At 46.5% G+C, this 25,887-nt stretch overlaps 4 protein-coding genes across 4 annotated transcripts; 2 read left to right on the top strand and 2 right to left on the bottom strand.

Moving 5' to 3' along the window:
- On the top strand, window positions 1-7,696 carry GSG1L2 (GSG1 like 2; the record flags this gene model as incomplete). The annotated part of the gene is made up of 5 exons (XM_084218791.1): window positions 1-310; window positions 1,913-1,960; window positions 5,130-5,282; window positions 5,487-5,598; window positions 7,441-7,696. 5 exons carry the CDS (start codon window positions 1-3, stop codon window positions 7,694-7,696), a joined length of 879 nt encoding a protein of 292 aa, XP_084074917.1.
- Window positions 7,697-11,368: 3,672 nt separating this feature from the next.
- Window positions 11,369-17,169, bottom strand: DHRS7C (dehydrogenase/reductase 7C). Its single transcript, XM_084218290.1, has 7 exons — window positions 17,046-17,169; window positions 16,395-16,550; window positions 14,836-14,948; window positions 13,278-13,488; window positions 12,916-13,008; window positions 12,464-12,619; window positions 11,369-11,638 (listed from the first exon to the last, which is right to left on the bottom strand). The coding sequence occupies exons 2-7, from the start codon at window positions 16,546-16,548 to the stop codon at window positions 11,430-11,432; spliced, it is 936 nt and encodes a 311-aa protein (XP_084074416.1). The 5' UTR covers window positions 16,549-16,550; window positions 17,046-17,169; the 3' UTR covers window positions 11,369-11,429.
- Window positions 17,170-19,394: 2,225 nt separating this feature from the next.
- BLOC1S3 (biogenesis of lysosomal organelles complex 1 subunit 3) lies at window positions 19,395-20,712 on the top strand. The gene is made up of 2 exons (XM_084218267.1): window positions 19,395-19,414; window positions 19,788-20,712. Exon 2 carries the CDS (start codon window positions 19,791-19,793, stop codon window positions 20,265-20,267), a length of 477 nt encoding a protein of 158 aa, XP_084074393.1. The 5' UTR covers window positions 19,395-19,414; window positions 19,788-19,790; the 3' UTR covers window positions 20,268-20,712.
- A 242-nt stretch (window positions 20,713-20,954) lies between these two features.
- CCDC61 (coiled-coil domain containing 61) lies at window positions 20,955-23,818 on the bottom strand. Its single transcript, XM_084218402.1, has 14 exons — window positions 23,731-23,818; window positions 23,156-23,316; window positions 22,992-23,074; window positions 22,736-22,893; window positions 22,535-22,663; window positions 22,364-22,439; window positions 22,199-22,281; window positions 21,998-22,110; window positions 21,825-21,903; window positions 21,658-21,722; window positions 21,497-21,566; window positions 21,364-21,427; window positions 21,207-21,273; window positions 20,955-21,128 (listed from the first exon to the last, which is right to left on the bottom strand). Exons 1-14 carry the CDS (start codon window positions 23,748-23,750, stop codon window positions 21,031-21,033), a joined length of 1,266 nt encoding a protein of 421 aa, XP_084074528.1. The 5' UTR covers window positions 23,751-23,818; the 3' UTR covers window positions 20,955-21,030.
- Between the last annotated feature and the right edge of the window lie 2,069 nt (window positions 23,819-25,887).

The raw sequence follows: 25,887 nt of genomic DNA, 5'->3' as shown, positions 1-25,887 counted from the left end.
ATGCCACCCTCCATCCCAGAGGCAGACAGGAGGCACAGAGCCTCAGCAGCATTCTCCCTGAGCTTCCTCTCTTTGGTCTTCTCCATCACAGCTTTCAGCAGCAGCTACTGGTGCCAGGGCACCAGGAAAGTGGCCAAACCCTTCTGCAAAGGGGACAGCAAGGGGGACCTGTGCATCCGCTTCAACAGCGCCGAGGGCAACGGCAGCCAGGCTGTGCAGTACATCTGGGAGACGGGGGATGACAAGTTCGTGGAGAAGAGGTTCCACGCTGGCATCTGGTACTCCTGTGAGGAAATGATCAATGAGGAAGGTGAGCAAACCCCTGGGGGTTTATTTAGTAAAGTAATCCTGCTTGTCTGGCTGCCGCTTCGCTGTTGGTTGTGGGTTTTTGGGGCTTTGTGTCCTTATAAAGTTGTTCTTCTCTGGCAAAGGGGGCCTTAGAGGGGAGTGTCCAGTCAATTCTTAAAAAATTCCTAATAAATTCTGCAAAGAACACGAAGGTGACAAGTTGTCCTTATGATTTGGCTGACAGGTTTTGGTGCAGACGAAGATTATTTGGTTTTTATTCTACTCACCATAACAGGCAATGTTTTCCTATTAAATGCCTTCAACAGAAAAGCATTTCATCTTCCAGTGGTTTTATTCCATTTATTCCAAAATGGATACTTGCTTCACATAACCCCTTCTGATCCCCTATGGCAACACGCAAACTGATTTTATTTTAAATTTATTTTTAAGAATCAAGTTGATTTTTTAAAAATTTTATTTTTAAAATCATTTGCACTAATATATTTGTGGGATCTAAATTAGTTCCTGGATTTCCTCTTGAGCACAAGTATTTCTACTTTCTTCCTGTGATCTCACCTTGCATAAATCAAAGCAGAAGAGGATTATTTTCATCCTGCTCAAACATGATAAGGAGACTTACTAGCCATAAGTGGTGGCATTTAATTGGGGCTCAATCTGCATATGTAAATATTATTAGAATGAAATTAGCTTGCCATTACAGAAACTTTCTAGCAAATTTTGTAATTTTGTATAAGGGAATTGCTGGTCCAAGAATTCTAGCATTTATTGTAAAACCAGACCAACATTAAATTTATCCCTTTATTGCTCTGATCAGTTTACAAGCCCAGCTAGAACAAAACTTCAGAGAAATCAAAGCAGCTGTCAGCTATACCAAAAAATGCAAATATTTTCACAATCACCTGTCCTGAAGGTCCAGTTTACCAGAACTTCTTGTAAATTATACAGTTTTAAGGGGAAAATGTCAAAGATTAGAGCAAAAGTTGTCCAAAAGACACCTTTTATCCACGCTCTGGGTTCCAGGGTTGTGTAATTTGAGCATCTGCTGTAAAGTTCAACTTTGGGAGCTGATGTTTTCTGGCTTGGTGCAGTTAGGAGCTGGAAAAAAACACCCAGCATGTTCAGATCAGAGAATTAATTCCGAGAGCTTTGTTCACAGCATCTGTGTGGGGGGCAGGGGGTCATGTGGGTCTGGAAATCAAAGCTTACAGGAAGAAATTGGAATGAAGCTTAGAGGGAATTTGTGTGAGCAGCAGCCTTGCTGCTGTCATGAGAGCAGCTCTGCCCTGACGCCAGGACTGAGCCCAGGCTGCCACCTCTGCAGAGGAATTTTCCTCTCACAGCCACCACCCCATGGAAATCAACTCACAGCTTTTCTCTGGGTCTTCCAGGCTCTGGTTCTACCTCAAAATAAGCTGTGAGGACTCTCTGGTCACACCCCAGGAGAAATTTGATGTACCAAGTTCTCTGTGTACACTAAAACCAGCTTCTGATCTTCTCTTCTATGATAGATTTTGCATTTTCTTCTTTCTATTAAACCATTTTTTTAGATCGTTACAGAGTACAAAATAATCCTAAATTGGATTTCATTTTTTCTCTTTTTTAGGGGAGAAATGTAGAAGCTTCATCAGTCTGACTCCAGCTTCTGATCGAGGTAGATATGCATATTTTTTGTCTGTGGTCAAAACTTTCCTGATCACACTTACCAATATAAGTATCCTGCATTAAATTAAGTAAATCCATTTCAAAAATGCTTACTTTAATCACAAAGAGTATCTATTGTCCTTTATTTGGTTTTCTGACTTCAAAATGAAGGTAATATGGCTTGCAATATCAAACTGTGTCTTTCTGAAGACACCCCACTTGGATATGAATGGCTTTTGAAATTGGAATAGGGGTACTGGGAGTCAAAATTTGTGTATTTTTGCCCCCTATCTCCTCAAACCTCCATATTTGCAACCAGGAATTCTGTGGCAGTGTGTGAGCATCCACCCAGGAGTTTGTGTGCTCAGGGCATGGAGGGAGATGTGCTGTGCACCAAACCAGCCTTGGTGGAGTGTGGATCCCCTCCTGTGCCTTCCTCAGGGCTGTGAGGACACATTTCTCTTCTCTTCTTTCAAAGAATAGTCAATAATTCTTAATAAAGAATAATTAATTCTTAATAAAGAATTAATTATTCCTGCAGATGCTGCTTTGTGCCTTCCTCTTGATCCCAGGCAGGAAAACATCAGTCCACCCCTGATCTGATTAGACCAATCATTTTACAAGTGGCTGACCCAGAAATAACCCCAAAACTTGTTCTTCCCAGCATTCTGGGACTGGAGTATTTACCTGGATATGCAATCTCACACCCTGGAGAAGGAGAAATACTCTGAATGCCAGTCTTCCTTCTACCTGCAGCTCACCACAGTGCCTTAACAGCATCACAGAATATTGGAGCATGAGAAAAAAAATATAAATGAGATGTGGGTGTAGTGACACAGAAGTGAGGGGTGGTTTTGAGAGCTCCTCCCAAGGAAAACTGCTGCTGGGCACAGAGCTGACACTGGCTCTGAACAGCAGAGCAAATGTCACAGGCACTGGCAGGCCAGGTGGAGACAGCAAGAAGCATCTAGGTACCTGAAAACCAGACCTCTCCCCTGGGCAGTGAAATCCAGTGTGGAAATCCTGCCCAGGAGGGGTTTGGGCTCTGCACCTGCCTGTGGGTGCTATGGGATCCAACCTCGGGGTGCAGCCTCCCCAAATTCCTGTCCCACACTCAGGGCTGCTCACCTTTGCTCAGGGCATTGCTCACAGTGGCTCCCTGCCCAAAAAATGCTGAGATGCAAAACTCTCACAGCTGGAGCAGCCAGAACTGTTGGGCAATGCAACATCTGGAGCTCCTGATGAAAATCACCAAATCAGACAGATTTTCTGGGGGAACAAACCACGTCCAAGAACACCCACACACAGCCTGGCCCAAGAATTTAATGTCTGAATGGCCCATGAATCACAGGAGTCCCACAGACATTGTCCAAGCCAGCATTTGGAGTTACACACCACACAGACTTTGTCTCCTGCCCTAGGCAGTGTCTGGTAATCGAGGATGTGTCTCAGCAGTGTTTCAATTTTTAAATTATGATTGTTTGTTTGCATCTTCACCTGAAATCACTGCTTGAATCTCCAGCCAGGTGTCTCGGGACACATTTGGTTTTTAAGAAGTTTGGGTGCTGGGAAGGATGAAAGTTTGGCAAGAAAGTCTCACAGATGTGTGTGCTTGGCAGAAAGATTTTTGAGTGCAGAATCTGAAGAAGGAATAGAGATGGAAGCAAGTTTTGATATAGAAGAAAAGAATTGCTGAGCCAGTCTCACTGGGTAACCAAGGAGGCAAAGGCTGTGTGAGTTAGAAGGGGTTTTATGGCTCAGAGCAAAGGAAAAACCCACCCCAAACAAGAAGATGTTTTCACCAAGCAGGAACAGAGCACAGGCAAACAAGGCAGCAAATGTGGCAAGGAGAAAAAAGGTCTCAGAATTTTCCACTGCAAGAAAACTGAAAAACAACTTCTGGCTGAAACTGTGATGTACTGACTGTGAGTGATTGGAGAGCAGCACCATGAATATGGCAATGACAGCAGTTATGGTGGGCTGTAGGTAAAAGTTAAGGCATAGATTGGTTCTGCTGTATGAAGATGCTCAGCAAAGAAAAGTATAAAATGCACTGTAACCAAACCAAAGGGTGTCCAGGCCTGCCTGTAGCTGGAGCTGACAGCTGTGGGCACAGCTCTGTCACCCACCACCCTGGGCTGCTGTGACACCTTGGGTACAATAAACTGCATTTTGGAGAGCAGCCTGGAGTCCTGCATCCCTCATTTCAGCTCTTCCATTTGGGGAAGACCATTTGCCAGATCTTGCAGCAGCAGATTTGGACACAAGGAGGGCTCCTGCTCCTGCTCCTGGCTGTGGCACATCAGCACACCAAAGGTCAGACAGCAGCTGAGAGACTCCCATGGGAGGATTAACTTCTTGCATAAGATGTAATTACCAGATCTCCAAAAAGAGAGGAATTAGCAGATAACTAGGGAAATGAATGTCAGTGAAGCCTGGAGGCTGTCTGGCCTCATGGAGGTTTTCTCTACCCAAAAAAAGTCAAGATCCTGTTGGGTTGAAAGTTAAGCCTGTGGGGAAGATTTTACAGATTGACTGGACCCACAGGCAGTGCAGGTGTGTGCATGGCCTCCAGGTTGTGAGCTGGGCCTGCTGCTCCTCTCTGCACTCAGAACCATGACACCAACAGTTCTTTTCATATTGCCTTTGGTTCTTTTAAAATTACCTTCGTTTTTTTTAATATTAAATTTGTCTATTTTTATATTAACTTTGGCTTATGGTGATTTTAGGGCAGCTACTGAGTATAAAACCACATGGGCCCACCTGGCACTAAGTGTGTAGCAGGAATATCCAACTGCTTTTCCAATAATTATAATTTCAAATTTTAACTAACTAATTAATTAAAAATATTATGATTCATTTTAAAAATAATTAAAATTATTTTCCAATAATTATAATCAATTTGTCATTGACACCGAAGTCCTCCACAGATGTTCTCATCATCACAGCACCCTCACAGCCCCTGTGCTTCTGTTTAACTTTGCATGAACAATACAAATGAAGAAGGAAATGGTGAAAATAAACATGCAACTGCTTTTCCAATAATTATAATTTGGGGTGTCCATTGACACTGAAGTCCTCCACTTCTGTGGAGGATGTTCTCATCACAAATGAAGAAGGAAAAGGTGAAAATCTGAAAGGATTGCTGCTAATACCAGTGCTGTTGGTTTGGCTTGCAGGGGTTTTGTGGCTGTCTATTGTAGCAGAGCTTCTCTACGTGGTTTTGCTCCTGACTGGGAACATTCTCATGTCAGTAGAAATGTGCTACTACAGCTCTGTCATTGATGGGCTGAAGATCAACGCCTTCTCTGCAGTGGTCACCGTGCTAGCAGGTACAGTTAAGCACCTCCATTTCACAAAGGGAAGCAGAATTTTATGGGTCAATATTATTTTCAATTAATTACTTCTTAATGTGGTCTGTTTTGAATTTTGGATTTGTGGATTTTGCTGTATTTAACTTATCACTTTTCATTTAGTTGTCAGGTTGGTTGCCAAGGACTAAATAACTGATATTATTATAACATTGTATTTTTTAGGTCTTCTGGGCATGGTTGCTCACATGATGTACACAACCGTGTTTCAAATGACTGTAAATCTTGGTCCTGAAGACTGGAGACCTCACACTTGGGATTATGGCTGGTCCTATGGGTACTAACTGGTTTATATTTGGTTCTTCCATTGCATTTTGGTCACTTCACCCTATGTTCAGGAATTACACCTAATTTACAAGCAACGGCTTTACCTTATTTCACTTTTGAGGGTGCAGTTCAGGAATCAGGTGTCATTCCTAACGTTTAGCTGTCATAAAATATTGCCCAGAATGTGTAAGTTTGCAAGGTTTGTATTTGCCATCCCTCAGACCGTACAGAGAGGTCCAGATGCCCTGCATGAAGCAGAGGTTCTCCTCAAACCCATAAAACCCAGGTTTGATGAAGCAGAGGTTCTCCTCAAACACACCAAAAACAGGTTTGAAGAAGCATAGGTTTTCCTCAAACACACCAAACCCAGGTTTGATGAAGCACAGTTCTTCTCCAGACACACCAAACCAGGTTTGAAGAAGAACAGTTCTCCTCAAACATACCAAACCCAGGTTTGATGAAGAACAGGTTCTTCTCCAGACACACCAAACCCAGGTTTGATGAAGCACAGTTCTCCTCAAACCCATCAAACCCAGGTTTGATGAAGCACAGGTTCTCCTCAAACCCATCAAACCCAGGTTTGATGAAGCACAGGTTCTCCTCAAACACATCAAACCCAGGTTTGATGAAGCACAGGTTCTTCTCCAGACACACCAAACCCAGGTTTGATGAAGCACAGGTTCTCCTCAAACCCACCAAACCCAGGTTTGATGAAGAACAGTTCTCCTCAAACACATCAAACCCAGGTTCTTCTCCAGACACACCAAACCCAGGTTTAGCATTCTCACCTTCTAGGACAATTTTCTTGCCTAAGTTGTTTAAAACCCTTCCAGCTTCAGCCATCCAGATTGACATTTTCCTACCACATGTATGCTCCAGATTGTTGTATCTGGAATATTTCACAGAATCACAGAATTAACCAGCTTGGAAAAGACACTTGAGATCATCCAACCCAGCCTGTGACCTAACATTTACCTTATCAGCTAAGCCAGGGCACTGAGTGCCACATCCAGGCTTTCCTTAAACCCCTCCAGAGATGGTGACTCCACCACCTCCCTGGGCAGCCCATTCCAATGCTCAACCACTCTTTTTTGTGAATAATTTTTTTTCTGATATCTGCCTAAACTTCCCCTGGTGCAGCTTGAGGCTGTGTCCTCCTGTCCTGTTCCCTGGGAGAAGAGCCTGACCCCAGCTGGCTGCCCCCTCCAGTTCATGCTCATGTGGCTGTATTTTTACCATGCTGCTTTTAATTTCATGCATTTTTATCAAAGTGTATTTCAATATAATTTTTAGTTCTGTCTCCTTAGGGGTTTACTTTTAATTTCAGAACTGATGTCCTTTTTCCTCTGTTTGCTGTGCCATGCATTTTCTCAGGAATGCATTTCAATGCTCTGAACCTGCTTTACCCAGATATTTAATAGTTCTTTTTAAAACTTTTTGGTAACTCACATTTTTCTCAATGTACCAATGTACACCTGTGAGATTTATACTCTTAATAACTGTACCTTTTAACTTTTTATGCATTCCTTTTTTGTTTTTACAAAAATCCTTTCTGATATTAAGCTCTAAGCTTAATAGAGAAGTAAAGCTTAAATAGAGCTAAAATAGAGAAATTGGAGGTAAGGTTTCATTATAAAGCAGGTATGCTAAATGTAGATATTGCAATAAACATGTAGAGGGCTGTAAATGATCATTGACCAAGAGTATTTCTTCCTCACCCAGCCTGTTCATCTTTCCCTAATACCCACCAACACAATCACACCTAAACAGTATTTTCAAAAATAAAATTGAAGGACTTGAATGTGAGAATTCCCTGCTAATTTCTGATAATTTTTGCTTTTTTTGTTCCCAGCCTTGCATGGACCTCCTTCGCTTGCTGTATGGCCGCAGCTGTCACCACTATTAACAAATATACAAAAACTATCCTGGAATTCAAGCACAAAAGAAAAAAGCTGGAAAGGAGCTTTAGGATTCAGTACAGGTTTCCTGAGCACACAGCTCCAGAGAAGGTCTGCAATGTGTATGTGAACTCTTTCCAAAACACCACGGATGACCCCACACACGCATTGAGGAGCCTGCGCCACCTGGCCACTATTTCAGTCCTGTAAAGCTGAACCAGATCTCAGAGAATTCTGTAAATTATGATTCTAGGTCCAAACCAAACAGTGTTAATGAATAAAATGTACCAATGTGTAGTATGATTTATTTTTCTTAATAAAGAAATTATATTTCTGTGGATGCTTCAAGGAAGTCTTGGTATTGGAAAAGAGGATTCAGGTGGCTCAGTTCAGATAAAAACAGTGAGACAGGTTCCCCCAGGTCTAGTTTTTAAGTTTTTAAGTGAGTTTGTTAGAATTGTAGAGCATCACTCCACCCTGATTCTTTATTTAAAAGACTGTAAAAAATCCCATCCTGAAACCAAAACCCACGAGAAGCAGGGCAGCAAATAAGGCATTGGTGCATGGCTTAGATGATTTTTTTATGAAAGGTTCAATCTCTCCAAGAAAATCTGTGGACCTCAGCTTATGGTTCAAGAGTTTCACCATACACATGGTGGATTTGCTGTGAAAGGGAGGCTGGGAGAGGGGACAGCTTTCAGTGTAAACACTTACTTAAAATGAGAAGGCAAAATGAAATCTGGAAGATTCACAAGGAGGCAAACTGAAATCTGAAAAACACCTCACTGAGCCCCTCAGGAAACACAGTTGTGATCTCTGGTGGCAGAGGTCCTACACAGCCTGCTGAGCAGCTCTGGCTCTGCAAAAATCCCTCTCTGTCTTTATTCTGGCAATAAATACAGTTTGAGCTGCCAGCAGGACCTGTAACAGGTCAGGTTATGGCCAGTGATAAGGGGGAGCTGATAACAGAGAAGCATCATTAAATCAGAAGAAAACCATTAGTGGTAAGAGAGGAGAGGTTTTTGTGTGTGTATTGAATATACTAAAAAAAAAAAGAGATTTCCTCATTGGCAACAGGTCCCAAAATTAAATTATATTATACCAGAAGAAAAAATTACAATTAAATCAGAAGAAAACCATTAGTGGTAAGAGAGGAGAAGTTTTTGTGTGTGTATTGAATATACTAAAAAAAAAAAAGAGATTTCCTCATTGGCAACAGGTCCCAAAACTTGACTGCTGGAATTGCAGAAACACAATTTCCTGTATCAAATCAGAATGTCACGTGTTCCAGTTCATGTCCATTACCTTTTTTATTTCTACTGTGCATATTTGAGAAGACTCTGGCTCCGTATTCCCTACACCATCCTGCTGCAGACAGCAGTAAGTTTTCCTCTGTAATCTTGAGGAAAGTCTGTCTTTATCCTTCACAGTGCTCTGAAAGTGCCACCTTCAGTCCAGCAGGGGAACAAAGCAGAGTTTGGTGCCCACTCTGTTAGAAGCAGTCTCAATCCCTTGACCAAAACACAAGACCTTGATTCCTCCCCCTTGTTTCCCTCATTTCTTTGTGATGGATGTGTTTCTAACACCTTCATCAACAGAGGAATGATTTCTGATTCCATCTGACTTTCTGCTTTTTGCCAACCCTAACTCTTTTTATGATAGATTTTTACCCATCTCATGCTGTTCTTCGGTGTGATGGGAGAATTTCCACCTCATCCAGGAACATACTTGGCTAATGCCCACAAGCCCTTTGAAAAATCCAATTTATGCAAGTGCCTCCTTTGATTTTTCTCACCCTGCAGGTCACTAACACAGCCTGGCAGTCTCTGCCATATGCTGCTTCCTCAGGACTGTTTCTTACACTGCTTTGCAAGCATATAAAGTGCTCTAGGCGGGCAAGGGCTTTTTAAATAATTGTGCTGTAAGAATCCGTCCAGATTCATTCTTAAATCTCAAGCTGTCTGTTTTTCTCATGCCAACCATTCCAAAAGCTGTATGTCTTCTGCTGGGTATCTGGTAAATAAATTCACCTGATGAAATACAAGATTCCTGATCCCTATTTGTAAGCCACAATTTCATATTCATATTATTTTAATTTTTGACACACAGTAAGTCCTAAAACCACATCATTTGAAAGCAGAGGAAAAGCACCAGCTGCATTTTTATTCTGATTCATTAGATCCAATCAATTTTGATGACTATGGCATCTCAGTAAATTTCAGACACAGCTCTACAGCAGTCCTGGTTACCACTGGAAGCTAATGAGAGAAATGAGCAGCTCTGGGATGCAACTCCTGTTATCCTGACCTCATCCTAATATTTCTTTTTCTTATCATATTATTTTTATGTGCAACATATATCCACAGGTGAGACAGCGAAACAGAGATCAACAAATGAAATAGAGAACTTCAGATGAAATAATAGATTTCCCCAGAGGGGGAAAAAAATACCAGTGGAGAAACCTCATCTTCAAGATGAGAAAAAGCCACTGAATTAGAGAAAAGTGTGACCCATTTAAAAGGTCATCTAATCCTTCTTTTCTTTTAGGCAGGATAAACTAAAGCTACATTGCTTTTTTACAGATGTTTCATTAATCTCTTCTTTAAAGCTTCTGAAGACAGGCATTTGAAAATTTCTGTGTCAATTTATCCTTTGTGCTTAACTATTCTTAGCAGAGAACGCTGTCCCTGTAAATCTCCTTGGCAGTAATTTTAGCACATTGTCCTGCTCCAGCAGACATGGAGAACAGTTCAGTCCTGCCTCCTCTGCAGAACACCTCAGGAATTTGAAAATCATGCAGATACAACTTTCTAGATAAAAATTCATCTGGTTTTTAAAACTTTCTTGACAGGATTCTGGTGTTATTTTACCTCTTTCACTGCCTTCTGCTGTGGCTCCTTGAACTGCTCACAGTTTGGAAATGAAACTGTGTGAAGAATTTCTGCCAATCTCTAGAACGTGCAAAAGGGAGCAGAAGGATTATTCAGCTTATTTTAACATGTAATCCACTTGTTTTTACAAAACAGAAGGACAATAATATAAATCATAGAAATCACAGGATGGTTTGGGTTGGAAAGGACCTCAAAGAGCATCTGTGTCATTTCACAGGGACAACTTCCACTATCCCAGGTGGCTCCAAGCCCCATCCAACCTGGCCATGACCTCTTCCAGGGATGGGGCAGCTACAAACAATGCTGATTTATGGTTAGATGGGACGTCCTGTGCTGCCTGATCCTTTTCTGATGAATTTATGCTTATTCTGCTCTTATGGAAATGTGGAGAACCTGGCTGTTGCTGAGGTACAGAAACAAACAGAACTGAGATCACAGCAAATGCCCCTGGCTTTGAGGGAGTACAGTTCTGCTGAGGACCAAGAAAATTTGAACAAATGATTGTTTGACTTCCCAGTGAAGGAATGGTCACTCACACTACAATAAAACCCCAGGGCTACACCAGAACACAGATGGAGCTCCAGCAGGTGCTGCAGGAACTGAAGTGAACACCTCCCTGAGGCAGGTTCCTTGAAGCCAGAGCAATTCAATTAGAGCTACAGACAAAGGTTCATGTCCCTGCAAGTGACAGGTATTCCTCTGCCCTCAGAATTCCTGTCATGTTTGGTATTGTGAATGAGGGATGGAAGTGAGCTGGTGCTGGAAGTTATGCGAGCACTGGGACTTGGAGCAGCAAGAGCAGTTGGGTTCCAGTGCCACATTGTCATAATGCCTAAAACCAATTTGTAGATGATTTAATTTTAAATTTAGGAGCTAGTCCAGCTGACCCTTCAATGGTGCTCTGCTTCATCTGAAGATCCTGATTTTATAGATGGTTGTGTGTGTCAATGATAGTGGAATTATTCTACTCATAGCAAGCAGCACAAGTCACTGACATTCAAAACAAAAACCTTTTTTGTTCAGGTCAAAAGCAAATAAATAACTGAACAAAATCAACTTTCCTCTTCTGTCTTCAGCCTTTCCCTAATCCCTGAGGCAACAATGGCAAAGAACAGCTCGGGGAAGAATGTTCTGATGTAAACTGCTGCCCTGGGGATGGGGTTGGCCATGAGCACCTCCTGCTTCTTCCTGCTCACCGTGGCAAGGACCTCCTCTGCCACCTCCACGGGGTGCACACCATAGGACACCTTCCTGAAAAAGACTGCAAATGAGAGAGGAGTGAGAGCTGCAGACAGACAGACAGACAGACAGACAGGCAGGCAGATACTCTGAGGGAAGGGTGTTTAAAAAGTAGGCAGCTAACAAATCAGGCAAATCAGTTTAATGTCTTTAATTTCTACTTCTCTCTGCACTTTCAATCCCTTCCCCTCTCCATTCTCCTCATCAGTGCATGGCCAAGACCTTTTCATAACTGAGGTAAAGTCCTTACAGCCCCTAAGGGAAGGAGCAATCTGAGTGCAGGGGAATTGTCCCTTTAGACCTTTTGTGTCACCCTGATTTTTTAAGATTTTCCAAGCCTTCTGATGTTGACATTCTTGTAATGAAACTTCTCACACACTTTCTGTAAATAACTCATTGTTTTGCATTCTTTTATGGAGGAGGAGAGATTTGATGGACTGTTGGTTTGCCCAGTGTCATTGGAGAGGTGGCACTGTCACCCTCCAATCCACTGCCACTTTTGGAAATCCATAAATGTTGGAGTCAGAAAATAAAAAGTCCCTTTTTAACCTTGGAAAGAGCAGCGAGTCTGTGTGGTGTTTTGTGTCCTCTAGTGACGCTTTTGTTCTTTCCTCCCCCTCCATTCCTGATGCCCTGATATATTTATTTTCTCACATAACATTGCCTCATTCCACGCTCCTTCTCTTTTTTCACCTGGCTAATATTACCTCTCCAACATCTCCTTCCTTTTGCTCCTCATGCCTGTTCATCCTTTCTGCCACTTCCATCATTTTTCCTTTTTTTTTTTAACCCTGGAAAAGCCTTCATCTTGTTTTACGTGCCTCAAACTTCCTCCACCCAAACTCACATTTCCAAATGGATGCCTCCCAGTTGCCTGGAGCTGGCTGGCGATGGTAGGAGCAGATGAAGGTTGGATTGACAGTGCTGACAGAAATATCATATTCCTCCATTTCAGCTCGAAGGCAATCAAAAAAACCTACAGCAGCATGCTTGGAAGCAGCATCTAGAAGTAAAAAAAGCACACAGATGCATGTTTAGATGTATGATTGAATGGAAGGAGGTGTGTAATAAAGCAGCAATGTTTGGGAAAATGAGCATGGAATGATTAACCAAAATGCATTAACCAAAATAGCATTTTAACTATTATCAATTGAGTTCCAATTGGAAAAAATTTCAGCCAAATACTGTAGTAATGCTAAATTTGCATGCAAATTAGCACTTTTAATAACCCATGATGGGAGCCAGGGACTCCTCACAGCTTATGCATTAGAATTTATGGTTTTGAAATGTATAACTTACAAGCTGCACGAAATGGAATTCCTATTTTCCCTTGGATGCTATTAATTAGAACAATTTGGCCGGTTCTTCTTGAGATCATGTTAGGAAGAATGGCTGCAAAAAGAGAAGTACAAGACAGAGCCACGTAAGTAAAAGTGTATTTAGTGAAAAGGAGCAACAGCTGAAGTGTAAATAGCACAAATTTACTGAAGGTTGCCTCGATACTGCAAGAAAAAGTATCACAAAATCCAATATCTGGCAACTGTCTTCTGGACTTCACCTGAATTCTACATGCAGAGTTGGTTGCAGTATTAATTAACACATTTAATTGCCAATGTGCTTTAAGTGATAACAGCAAAAAAAGAAAAAAAATAATAAAATACCTTTGGTTAATGTTATAGGCCCAAAATAGTTGGCATCCATTATCTTTTTATCAAGTTCCAGTGAAATGCTCTGCACTGCCCCTTTCACCTTCATGCTTGCATTGTTGATCAGAATATCCACACAGCCATAGCAGTTCAGGATTTCCTTGGCTACATCTCTAATGCAGCTGATGTCTGTGATATCCAGAAGAATCAGCTTTGGTGCATATGTCTGGTGAGCAAAAGACTCATTTCAGTGGGATTTGTTAGATAAAAACTCTATTTCTAGTTATATTTATAGTTATTTCTATTTATAGTTATGTCTATAGTTATGTCTATTTATAGTTATATTTATATTTATAGTTGTTTCTATTTCTATTTCTATTTCTATTTCTATTTCTATTTCTTATTTCTATTTCTTATTTCTATTTCTATCTATTTCTATTTCTACTTCTATTTCCTTGCCTTGCAAGTGAATTTACCTTAATGCTCAAAGTGTTTTTGTCATTCTCACATAAATTTAAGCTCCTAAGATTACCTCACTCTAGAAAGAAGATAGTTCAGCAATGAGAGCTGGGGTTGTTCAGCCTGGAGAAGGTTCTGGGGGATTTTAAAGCTCCTTTCAGTGCCTGAAAGGAATCCAGGAAAGCTGGAGAGGGACTTAAGACAAAGGGATGGAGTGACAGGACACAGGGCATGGCTTCCCACTGACACAGGGCAGGGTTAGATGGGATATTGAGGGAAATATGGAGTTTACTTTTGTATGATTTCTGCAAAAACAGATTTTATCAGCTGTGGGACAGAGGAATGAACTTCAAGTTTTTTCCCTTTACTGCATTAACTAGAGAATGTAATGCAGAACCTTTAGTCATACTTAATATTTTTCCCTAGTTGAATCTGTGGAGGCTAACATGAACACACTGCTTTTATGGTTATTTACACAGATGAATGAAGCCCACTGGAAAAAAAAAAACAAAAAAACAAAAGGGAAATATTTGTAGGTCTGATGAGTAAAGGCTGCAAAATTGATGTGATGCCTTCAGGAACACCTGTGCCTGAATGTTGGTCACAGAAGGGAAGCTTTGCCAGGAGCCCCAAAAAGCACCTGCCAAAGAGCTGGAGTCCTGCACTTCCCTGTCAGTGGCCACGAGGAAAAGAGAATTTTCTTTTCTTTTTTTACTCCAAATCCCTTCTATCTGGGACTTCCCCCCAGATAGTGGAGAAGCTCAAAATGAATTTGATCTTTAGACCTGTCTCCCACTCCTGAGGCACATGAATGATCTGAAAACCTGGTGGCATTTCCTGCCATTAAATGAAGCATTTGGATCCCTTCCATCCAAATCATGAGATTTCTCACTGGGTGGCTTGTTCAGAACACAGGAGCACCCAGGTGCTTCACAGGAATAGCTCAGGAGAGCAGGATTTTGGCCTGATGCCTCTCTGGACTGTGTTTGCTGTCATTATCTGGGTGATCAGAGCCATCACTGATAGCAAATCACCTTTCTTGCACATTTTTTTAGTGCATCTAAAATGAAATTCTGTCCCTGAGCGAGGTTTATGGCAGGCTGTGAGTACCTACCGTGCTGGGGTCTGTCACACTAATTAAGGCATCATACAAGGCTTCCAGCTTTTCCCACGTCCTGCCACACAGCACAAGCCTTGCTCCTCCTGCATGAAACACACGAGAACATTCTAGAAGAGAAATACATTAAAAAAAAAATTAATTACAACAGTGGCAAATTGATTTTGTTTATAAATGGGATGTTGGTTTTGTTAAGGGTGGTGAATCCATGCTTTAAAATTCATTAATTTGAAAAGAATATGAGAAAAAAGAAAGCATTGGCTTGTGATAGTACATAGGTGAGAAATAAATTAAATTTAATGTAATGGGATAATGCCTGTGTTGAATGGGCTACAAAACAACCCCAGTGCTTGCTGTCCTCCAGGAAACATTTCCTTCAGATTTCAATACCCACAGGAAATCCAGTTATGCTCATCTACCCATTTTAGATTTCTGAAATGATCATGTTAGACTCTTAATATCGGTATGGAAGTATTTATGGATCCACCCTTGTAGTTTTGCAAACCTGTGCAGCTGGAAGCTTTTATTTAAGCAATCTTTTTCATTATTTACAACAGTAATTTTAAGAACTCCTTCCATTTTCTTTTTTTTTCCTTTTTCTAGCATAGGATATAATGTAATGTAATGTAATGTAATGTAATGTAATGTAATGTAATGTAATGTAATGTAATGTAATGTAATGTAATGTAATATAATATAATATAATATAATATAATATAATATAATATAATATAATACTTGTATTATATTAGAGAGGGGAAAGAGAAAAAAACAGGCAGAGAGGGGTGAGCATTGCTGTTCACAAGAAGCAGGAACTGCTGAAGTCTCTAAGGGCTGAAAAGGAACATGAAAAGAGTAAGGGGACACCTGTTTGTGTAGCCACCCTGCACTGACAGCCTGTGAAATGAGATCTTACAGTAGCAACGTGCTAAAAATAGCACTCAGTGCTCTTCCAAAACCTCTCTTCTGTTGAATTAAATAAATACAAAGCTCTGCAGCTCCTACCTGTTTACCAATAATTATATAATATAAATATATAATATAAATATATAATAAATATAGTATTATATTTATATTATACATGTAATAATAGAATTATAATATATATTATAGCAAATATCTTTATTATTATAAATATAATAAATTAGAAATATAAACATATAAATAGATATATGTATATAAATAAAACGCATATTAAGCATATATAAATATATGTTAACCATATATATAAACATATAGTAAACATATACATTATTATATTATAAATATATTATTATAAATATATTATTGTAAATATAAATATAAATATAAATATAAATATAAATATAAATATAAATATAAATATAAATATAAATTATACCTGTAAATATACATGTAAATATAAATATAAAATATATAACTATAAATATAAAAAATATAAATATAAATATATATAAATAATATAAACTTCTGCTTCCTCCAGCCAGTTCTGAATACATCCAAGGCAATGTTTATCACCCAGAGGATGGCTCTCTGGCTGCCTCTGTTCTGTGCCACTCAGAAATGAGACAACTCACCCTTGCCCAGCCCAGAGATGGCATCTGTGATCACCACCACCTTGTTCTGCACTGCTGACTTGGACAGCAGCCACCTGACTGACTGGTAAATGTAAATAATTCCACTGATCCCCAGGAGCAGCAATGGCAGAGCAAGCACAGAAAAGATACCCATGGCTGTGGGAAACAAAAGAGCACGTGAGAGTGCACAAATCACAAAACTCATTCATTATTTTTCAATTATTTCAAAGTTTTCTGATAGAGAAAATCTATTGAGCAGCGTGCCAAAGCAGCAGCTTGAAACAGGAGGAAGGGAATTTTCCAATCAATGGGGTAATGTTGTTTTTTTAATAAGCAGGGCAATGTTGTTTCTATGTCTGTTTTCCTTATGTGGGTATGGTCTAGGCAAATCTGGGTTCCTTTTATGCAAAATTACTGAGTGATGGCAAGACCACAATAAAATAGACACACACACACACATATATATATATGTATGTATAAATGCATGCATATTCTATCATGCCTCCAGCCAAATCATGAAATAAACACTGAACTTTTCATGCCATTGCTAATATTAGAAAACAGAGGAAAAGCTTTAAATCCAAATTTCAGATAAAACTCACGACAGGAGTCCTTTCTGTTCTAAAAGACAGAGGAAATACAATCACTTACCATGGCTAGGAAGACTCCAGACACACACAGAGCATTCTGCTGTATTTTTGCAAACTTTTTCAGCACAGATTGAATTCAGATCCTTCAGAGTTTCACAGAGCACTGATCTGTTGAGCCTGCTTGCCCTGAATGAGAGTGGCTATGTATGGCTGGTGACAGAGGCATTCCAGAGTAAATTTAGCCTGCCCAGGGTGATCTGCATGCCTGACCTTCCCACAGGAAAGCTCCTGGTACAGAATCAATTCACCTGTACAACGCATGCATTTCCAGCTGTTGTGAAAAAATGTGCATTTTATTATTGGCTTTTTGCAAAAATTAAAATTAATATGGTATGTGTTATGATAGAAAGTGATGCTGTATTAATTTTCTCAAGTAGTGTGCTAAATATAGTTTTAGATTATAATATAATGTTAAAATGAAACATTTAGAAAACTGAATAGAAACCATGCTATGTAAGACTGGTGTTTTTCACATGGCCAAAAAAAACCATGACAGAAATAAATCAGTTTTTCAACGCAAAATGGTCACAGTGTGCTGTAATGTACATCAGTTTCTGCAAGGAAATGTAAAAACATTGAGTCACGCCAGGCCACCTGCAGCACCAGAGAGGAAATCCAATTTTTCATCATTCCTAAAGCCCCAGTGTGAAAAATGGGTATTTTATAATTGGCTTCTTGCAAATATTCAAATGAATATTATATGTGCTAGGTTAGAAAGGGATGCTGTATTTATTTTCCTAAGTAGTTAAATATAGTTTTAGGTTATGACATAATGTTAAAATAGAAACTATGTATGTGAAATTTTTTTTTTAAAGAAAGGAATGAGGTAGTTACACTGAGATAGCAGCCACAGGACACCTCAATCCTTCAGAGAAAAAGAATTTATTGCTCCCTTATCAGAAAAAATTAACTTATGAACTTCTTCCTGTGTCCTCAGCCCTGAAGATGCTGTCAGGAATCAGAGGAAGAAGCTGACACTGCCCAGCCAGAATCCTGTGTGTGAATGGAATTTATGCATCATGGATGAGGTGTGTGAATATGCTACAGGCTGTTCTTTTAAGGGTTAATCCTCTGTTAACTGTGTCCTTTTTCGGGCATATTTTCCCCAGAAAGAAGCACCCAGACAGACTGTCCATAACTCTTTGTTTTTATTGTCTCATATTGTCCCAAATCCTAATTGTCCAAATTATTATTACTCTAATTATATTACTGTTTTTATAACCATTTTATTACTAGTAAGCTTTTAAAATTTTAAAAACCAAGTGATTGGCGTTTTGCACATAGCTAAAAAAGACATGAATGGCAGACAGAAATAAATCAGTTTTTCAATGCAAAATGGTTACAGTGTGCTGTAATGTACATCAGTTTCTGCTAGCAAATGTAAAAACATTGAGTCATGCCAGGCCACCTGCAGCACCAGAGAGGAAATCCAATTTTTCATCATTCCTAAAGCCCCAGCTATCTTCTCTTACTTTTAAAGCTTTTAATAAACAAATGAGCAGTTCCCTATCAGCAACTGAGCCAGTTTGTTCCTTTTCTGGAACATGATGTGTTGTTTGTTTAATTCATTCAGGGGTCTGGAAACATTTTTCCTGGAAAGTTGAAACATTAAAAAGGAAAAAAAAAAAAAAAAAAAGCACACACTAGAGGGCTTATATGAGTTCCAAGTGATTTGTTTCCAAATGAACTAGAATAAAGGTACAAGAAATGTAAAAAAGCAAGACTAGGAAAAGGTCAATTGAAAAAAGACTGTAAAGATAAAACGCTATCGTGTCTATTAATATAATGAAAAATTGTAAAGGAAAAATTGTAAAGTCAGCTGGGAGAATACAGATATGCAGTGACTGCATTAACCCAAACACCCAAACCTCCAGAAGCACAGAAAGCTGAGTGTCAGAAATACCCGAGAAATACCCGAGAACTGTGCTGTCACCGCCACCTTCAGAGCGCCGCTGGGAACGCCAGGGGAACAAGGACACCTGAAATTGTTCTAGAGGGTGATGCCTTGAGAAGGCTGAGCTAGAACAGAGGGCGGACAGAGTTACAGAATAAAGCAGGGATTGATTCCAAGGATCTCCTCCATGGATCCCCCTTGGGCAGCACCAGGGCCCAGCCAGGGCTGCACCCAGGATGAACCAAAACGGTCCCAAAATGCACGGCCGGGCACGGGGTCTCTCCCTGGGATCAGCTCTGCTCCATCAGTAGATTGTATTTAATTGTCCAATTGCAGCTTTAGGTTATTTAGTCCCATCCTTGTTGTTTTTCTCTCTTTACTCCGTTGTTTGCGGCCCTGGGCCTGCTGGAGCCGCCACTTCCGGGTGCGGTCACGTGGGCAGCGCGTCATGTGACCTGCGGCTCTGCGGGCAGGAGGTGGGAGCGGGCCGGGGGCGGCGGGGTGGGGATGTGGGGATACAGGACCCTACTGTGGGGGTTTGGGGTCACTGCGGGGATGTGGGACCCTGTGTGGGGTTATGGAGTCACTGCGGTGATGTGGGACCCTGTGTGGGGGTATGGGTTCACTGCGGGAATATGTAGGACCCTGCTGTGGGGATCCCCCCGGGCTGTAGGATCGATGGAACCCCGCTGTGGGGATGTGCGGTCACAGCCGGGGGCGCGGGAGCCCCCGGGATGGCCGCGGTTAGGGGGCTCTGAGCGCAGGGGCACTGGGAGCGGGTCCGCCGGGACAAGCCCGCGTCTCCCACCCCTCGGTGCCGCCCTCCTGACGTACCCGTGTCCCCTCCAGGCCATGGCCGCCCCCCGCCCTCCCCGGGTGGTGCCGGGCGAAGCCTCCGAGAGCGATTCGGAGCCGGAGCTGCTGGTGGAGACGGCCGGGGAGGCCCCCGGCGCCGGGCTGAAAGTGCCGGGCGAAGCCTCCGAGACGGACGAGGAGGAGGAGGAGGAGGAGCGGAGGCCGAAGACGCCGCCGGTGCTGGCGGAGGAGCCGGCGGCCGTGTGGGGGGGCGGCCCCTCGCTGCTGCAGCAGCGGCTGCGGGAGGGGACGGGGCGGCTGCGGGGCGCGGTGGGCAGCGCCCTGCGGCAGAGCTACGGCAGCGCCGCCCGCAGCCTGGGCGGGCTCGGGGGCGCCCTGGGCCGGGCGCAGGTGACCGCAGCGGCGGCAGCGCACTGCCTGCGCCTGGCCCGCCGCGATCTGCGCGCCGTGGCCGACACCATCGACATCGTCACTGCGTGTCACCTCCTGCCCGACATCCGCGGGCAGCTCTGAGCGGCACCGCCGGTGGCACCGCCTTCAGCATCCCCACTGCGGCTGGCACCAAGGCCTGGCGGACATCTACGGACTGCTGCCTTCCGCATCGCCAGTACCGCATCTGCCACGGCGGGGTCGTCAGTGCAGCATCCTGCCGAGGGTGGCTTTGTGAGTCATGTTTGCAGCGCCTCATGCTGACCCTGATGACCTCCTCACCACGGTGGCATCGTCACCGGTGTACCACAGTGACACTGAACAGTGGCTTTGGCACAGAGACTGCCAGCCTGGTGCCCCAGGACCTGCATGATCTGGTGACATCTTCACTGCTGGTCCCCTGGCCAGCTGCCACCATCTCTGAACTGCAGCCTGGTGCTGGCTTGTCACCATTGTCCCCAAATGCTACTGTTTTATGTGACATGGAACTGAATAAAGCTGTGGTGGTGTCAAGAGCCATAGTGGGGAGCTTGGCCAGCACTGTGACGACAGTAGTGTTGCAGGAGCGGGCACAGAGTAGGGTGACATGGCTGCTGGCATCACATTGCAGTGGCCTTTGAGTTCACTGGGCCTGGGCTGTATCCCATATGTCCCCAAGCACTGGTACTGTCACCCTCTTGTGAAGTCCCTGGTGCCCTCAGTCCCAACACTGCATCCCTCCCAGGGAATGCTGCCCTCACCCCATCCCAAGAAGGATATACTCTGGGCCAAACAAGGGTTTATTTGGGGGGACACTTGTACCAAAACTCCAGAGGACACAGGGAGAGGGTGTGTGTCCCTGGAGGGGTCACATGCGGGTGTTGAGGCTGTCCATGTACTCCTGCAGAGCCTGCAGCCGGGCATCGATCTCAGCCAGTTCAGCTGAGGGCTCCTTGGAGCTGTTCTCTGGGGAGTTAAAAAGGGTTAACAAAGGTCTGGGTTGGGGTATCCCTCAAATATCTAGGGGCTCAGATGGGGCCTCACCTTTACCAGGGCGCTTGCCAGCAGTCCTGCACACTGACAGCTTGTGGCTGGCAGCTGGGCGAGGCGCCTGGGGGAGAGGTTGGGGGTCACCAGTGACCTCCTGGTCACCCTGCTTGGGGATGGAGGGGTGGGGAACCCCAAAGGGGCAGCCACTCACCATACAGGGGCCATTGCAGAACGAGGTGCTCAGGGGTCTCCGTGTACGGGTCACTCTCCTGTCCCTGCCCGAGGAGGGGGGTTAAAGGGTGCTAGAAGGGATGCCCGAGCATCCTGCCCAGCCCCAGCATTACCTGCAGGGCACAGGCTCGGGGGCTTTGCTGCCAGGGCTCCCTCCCTGGCGCCAGCTCCGGGAGCTTTCAACTGCACGGAGAAACAGGGATGGGGGAAGTTGAGGAAGGAGCCCCAGCACTCAGTGGGTGCACCCCCAGCCCTCTTCCTGCTCCCCACTCACCAGACGAGCTGCGCCTGTGGCTCCTCGCCGGGCTGCTGCTGCCAGAAGCCACTCCACGCCGCTGGCTGCACAAGGGAGAGGGTGGTAAGGGGAAACATGGGGCTGAAAGGAGGGGAGACCCCCCAAGTACCAGGGAGGGATGGTGAGGAGCTGTGAGCACTCCTTACTTTCTGAGCTCAGCCTCCTTCTGCCGGCGCTGCCGGGCCCTGACAAAGGCAGTGGGGTCGAAGCGTGGTGGGCGGGAGCCTGGCAGGGGGAGGCAGAGGAGGGGTCAGGGTGAGGAGGAAGTGAGTTGTGTCCTGTCTTCACTCCTGGGTGTGTGTCCCCAAGTGTCCCACACCTGCAGGTGACAGGGACTTGGGCGAGGGGCGACCCCGGCTGCTCCTGTGGCTCTCCAGGGATGCTGAGCGTCGCTCCTGGGCACGTGGGGCTGGGCTGGCAGATTTCTGGCGGCTGCCAAGAGGACCAGCACCATCAGGGGGGGACAGGGGGACACCCCACAGTCATGAGGGTCCTCCTGCAGGGTTCACCCCAGCCTCACCCCCTCCTGCAGGAGGCCAGTTCAGCTGTCAGGTTCTTCACCCGCAGCTGCAGCTTCTGCTCTGACGCCTTTGCCTGGGCCAGCTTCGAGGGGGGGAAAAAAGGCTCACTGTGCATCTGGCAGCCCCTGTCCCTCCCCAGAGCAGCTCCTACCCTCCCAGCCCACCTCTGCAGCCAGCTGCCGGTACTCGCGCTGGTGCCGGCTCTCTGCTGCCCGCTTCTCCTCCAGTGCCTGCCACAGCCTGGGGAGAACGGCAGGGCGTGGTGTGGGGGTTCCCTCCTCACCCTGTGAGACAGGAACCCCCAAACCCTGCCGGACCCTTCTGGCCCCACTCACGCGTCCCGCAAGTGCTGGGTCTCCTCCAGGCGCCGTGCCCGCAGCTGCCCCAGCTGCTCCTGCAGCTCCCGCACCAGCGCCACGAGGTCCGGCCGCCCCGCGTAGGGCAGCGGCAGCGGGTAATGGATCCTGGAGGAGAGCACGTGCAGGAGGTGAGGCTGGAGTCACTCCCCGTGACCCCTGCCTGGTGTCCCCTGTCACCTATCGAACTCCACAGAGTAGATGAGGATGAGGTAGCGCTTGCTGTTGAGGGGGGAAGAGGTGGAAGGGGAAGGCCGGGTGATTGCCCCCACTTTCCGGCTATGCAGGGTCTCCAGGTCGGTGAAGGTCAGCAGCTCCAGGCTGACAGAGTCACTGCTCTGCAGAAAAGTTTGAAAAGCAGGAGGGCTTGGGGCAACACACACACCCTACCCCAGGTACCCCCAAAACGCCGTGTGGGGCAGCAGCACGGCCGCACCTGTGTCAGTGCCGACTCCAGCATGCTGCAGAAAATGCCAAACTGCTTGAAATTCCCCGTTTTGCGGGTCAGGTCCTCGATGACTGCAAGGAGTGGAGGGGCATTTCGGTCAGTGGCAGCCGTGGGACATCCCCTCAGCCCCCCAGGCTCCCTCCGGCACTCACAGGCGGCATCGAACTCGCCCCTCCACAGGTCGCTGGTGCCGTGAGCCTCCACCTCCACCCGCAAGGTGCTGCGGGTCAGGGTCACCCGCACTGTGTGTGCCCCGGGCCGGAAAGCGCACTCGGCCTGCAGGTACCGCGGCTCCGCCATGGCGCCGGGGGCTCTGCGGGCAGAGGGAACCCTTGGCACACGGGGAACCCTTGGCACACAGGGGAAACCCTGGGAGCTCAGGGGCACCCCAGCAGCACGGAGGGGAGAGGGGAGCCCGGCTGGAGGGCCCGGCACAGCTGAGCTGAGGTGGGTTCTGGGCTGGCGAGGGCAGAGCGGGAGCAGAATTGATAGCCGTGGACGGACCGGGTACGAAGGGGAGCCCACGGCCCCTCGGAGCTTTTGTTGGGCTCGGCCGGGGGCGGGCGCAGCGCGAAGGGGCGGAGAGAACACAGAGGAACAAGGGCAGAGCCGTGGGCTTCGGCCTGCTGCCTGCGGGGATCCCAGGACGTGGCGGGGCTGTTCGGGGGGTACCGAGGGAAGGGAGCCGGGGGTGGCCGGGCCCGCGGTTCCGCTCAGCGACAGGTACCGGGAGCAGCCGTGCCGCATCGGGGGAGCCTCACCGCCCGCCGCGATCCTCCGCGCCTCGGCAGCGCCCCGCTCCGCCGCTCCGCCCCACCTCATTGGCTGGCTGCGCCCCGCCCCGCCGCCTCATTGGCTGGCCGCACAGCACTCTACCGCTCATTGGCTGTCGTCGTCGCCCGTCATCGCAATGCCGTTAGCCGCCCTGCCCTACCCGCCAGCGTCCCGCTGCCATTGGTTGTCAGGCAAAGCCCGCCTCCTTCTCCCGCTACGCCATTGGCTATTGGAGCTGTCGCTCATTTTCGGGGCAGAGGGGAGCCACGCCTATCTGCGGCAGGCTCCGCCTCTTCTCGTGCTCCCTGAGGGGGTGTGCCCGCCATTGATCATGGCCGCGGTCCGCTCTGGGGGGGGGTTACGAATGGGGAGGGTCACTGGGCCTGGGGCCGGACAGAACCGGAGGCAGTGCCGGAGAGCACCGACAATTGTGGAGCAGCTGAACCTCGAACCTGATTTTATTAACCAGTGAGAGACTGGGGGATGCCTTAGAGGCCGCAGGACTGCACTAGAGGGCCCCAATTAATCCTCTGTTAAGGTGTGTCCTTTTTCAGGCTTACGCTGCCCAGAAAAAGGTAGCCGGACGTCCATAACTCTTTGTTTTTATTGTCTCATATTGTCCTAATCCAAATTGTCCAAATTATTATTACTCTAATTATATTACCATTTTATAACCATTTTATTACTATTAAACTTTTAAAATTTTAAAACCAAGCGATCGGCGTTTTTCACAGGCGGGTTCTGGGCTCTCCACCTGGGCAGCACTAGGAGTGTCCAGGGAGGCCACAGCCGACGGCAGGACAAACAGACAAGATAGGTGTCTTGTTGTTTAGCACAAAAGTCCATTTTATTTCCCCCCCATCCCATGCTGGGGGAGGAGGAGGCAGAGGCCCGGGAGCCGAGAGGCGGAGAAGCAGACCCAGGATCAGGAGTGCCATGGAGGAGTCTTAAACTCAGATTACAGCGTCCTGAGAACACGAGGTGACACCCTGCGGCGGTCACCCTGCGGCTTGCCTTGCACCCAGCACACCCCGAAGGGCCTCGCTTCACCCACGGCCTGTCCACCCCAGGCTGGTCTCAGGAGGGACAGGGACAGAGGGACACTCAGGGACAGAGGGACACTCACCGTGCCCCCCAGGCCAGCGTGTGCAGCCGCCGGGCAGCGTCGCTGAGCCGCCCGCGGTACTCGAGGCGGCGGTGCAGCCCCGGGGGCACGGCTGCCAGCCCCCGCAGCAGCCCCCAGCAGCCCGCGGCGATGGTGCCCGTGGAGTCGCTGTCGCCGCCGTGCAGCGCTGCCCGGGCACACAGCTCCTCCCAGCTGCCGCCCGCTGCCAGCAGCGCCTCCAGGGCCACCATGGGCGCGTCGTGGCCGCTGCGCCCCGGCCAGCCGTCCAACGCCCAGCCCAGGTACTCTGTGTCCCGCTCGGCTGGCGACGGGAGCGATGGCACCCGCGGCGGGCCACCGCCTTCCAGGAGCCCGCGGGAGTCCAGGTACCTGCAGAGACATGGGGACACCGAGGTCACTGGGGACACTGGTGTCACCAGACAGTGAGGCTGGCCGTCACTGGGCTGTGGCTCCCCAGCAGCCCGTGACCCCAGATAGCTGTGGGGACACTGGGGACAATCAGGAAACCGGTGGGGTACAAGGCACTGGATACCAGTACCACCAAGAACACTCAATGCCCCAGGAACCCCAGGGACACAGAGGTCACTGTCCCCAAGGATGGCACCTTTGGCAGTGACCCGAGGGACACTGGGTGCAGCAGGGACACGATGGGCACTGTGGACAGACTGGGCATCAACCAGGGTCAGCAGTGGCACCAGTGACACCACTACAATGCCCTGCCAGGACTGTCAGAGAGCCTGGCTGGTGCCAGTGGCACTAATGGACCCCTGAGCCCTTTCCAGTATCCTCCCCAGCCCCTCCTTGTGCTCCCAGTGTCCCCCCAGAACCTTCACAGTGCCCCCTCACCGGTGCCATGCCTCCCCAAAGAATGGCCAGGCAGCAGCATTGTCCTCCACGGCCACCCCGGTGCTCTCCACGTAGTCCCGTGCCAGGGGCAGGACCCGCAGCAGCTCAGCCCCCCAGCGCTCTGGGGGTTCACCCCGA

This window comes from Fringilla coelebs (assembly GCF_963513975.1).
Source record: "Fringilla coelebs genome assembly, chromosome: 19".
Taxonomy (NCBI): Eukaryota; Metazoa; Chordata; class Aves; order Passeriformes; family Fringillidae; genus Fringilla; species Fringilla coelebs.
This window is presented reverse-complemented; position numbering and strand designations above follow the sequence as displayed.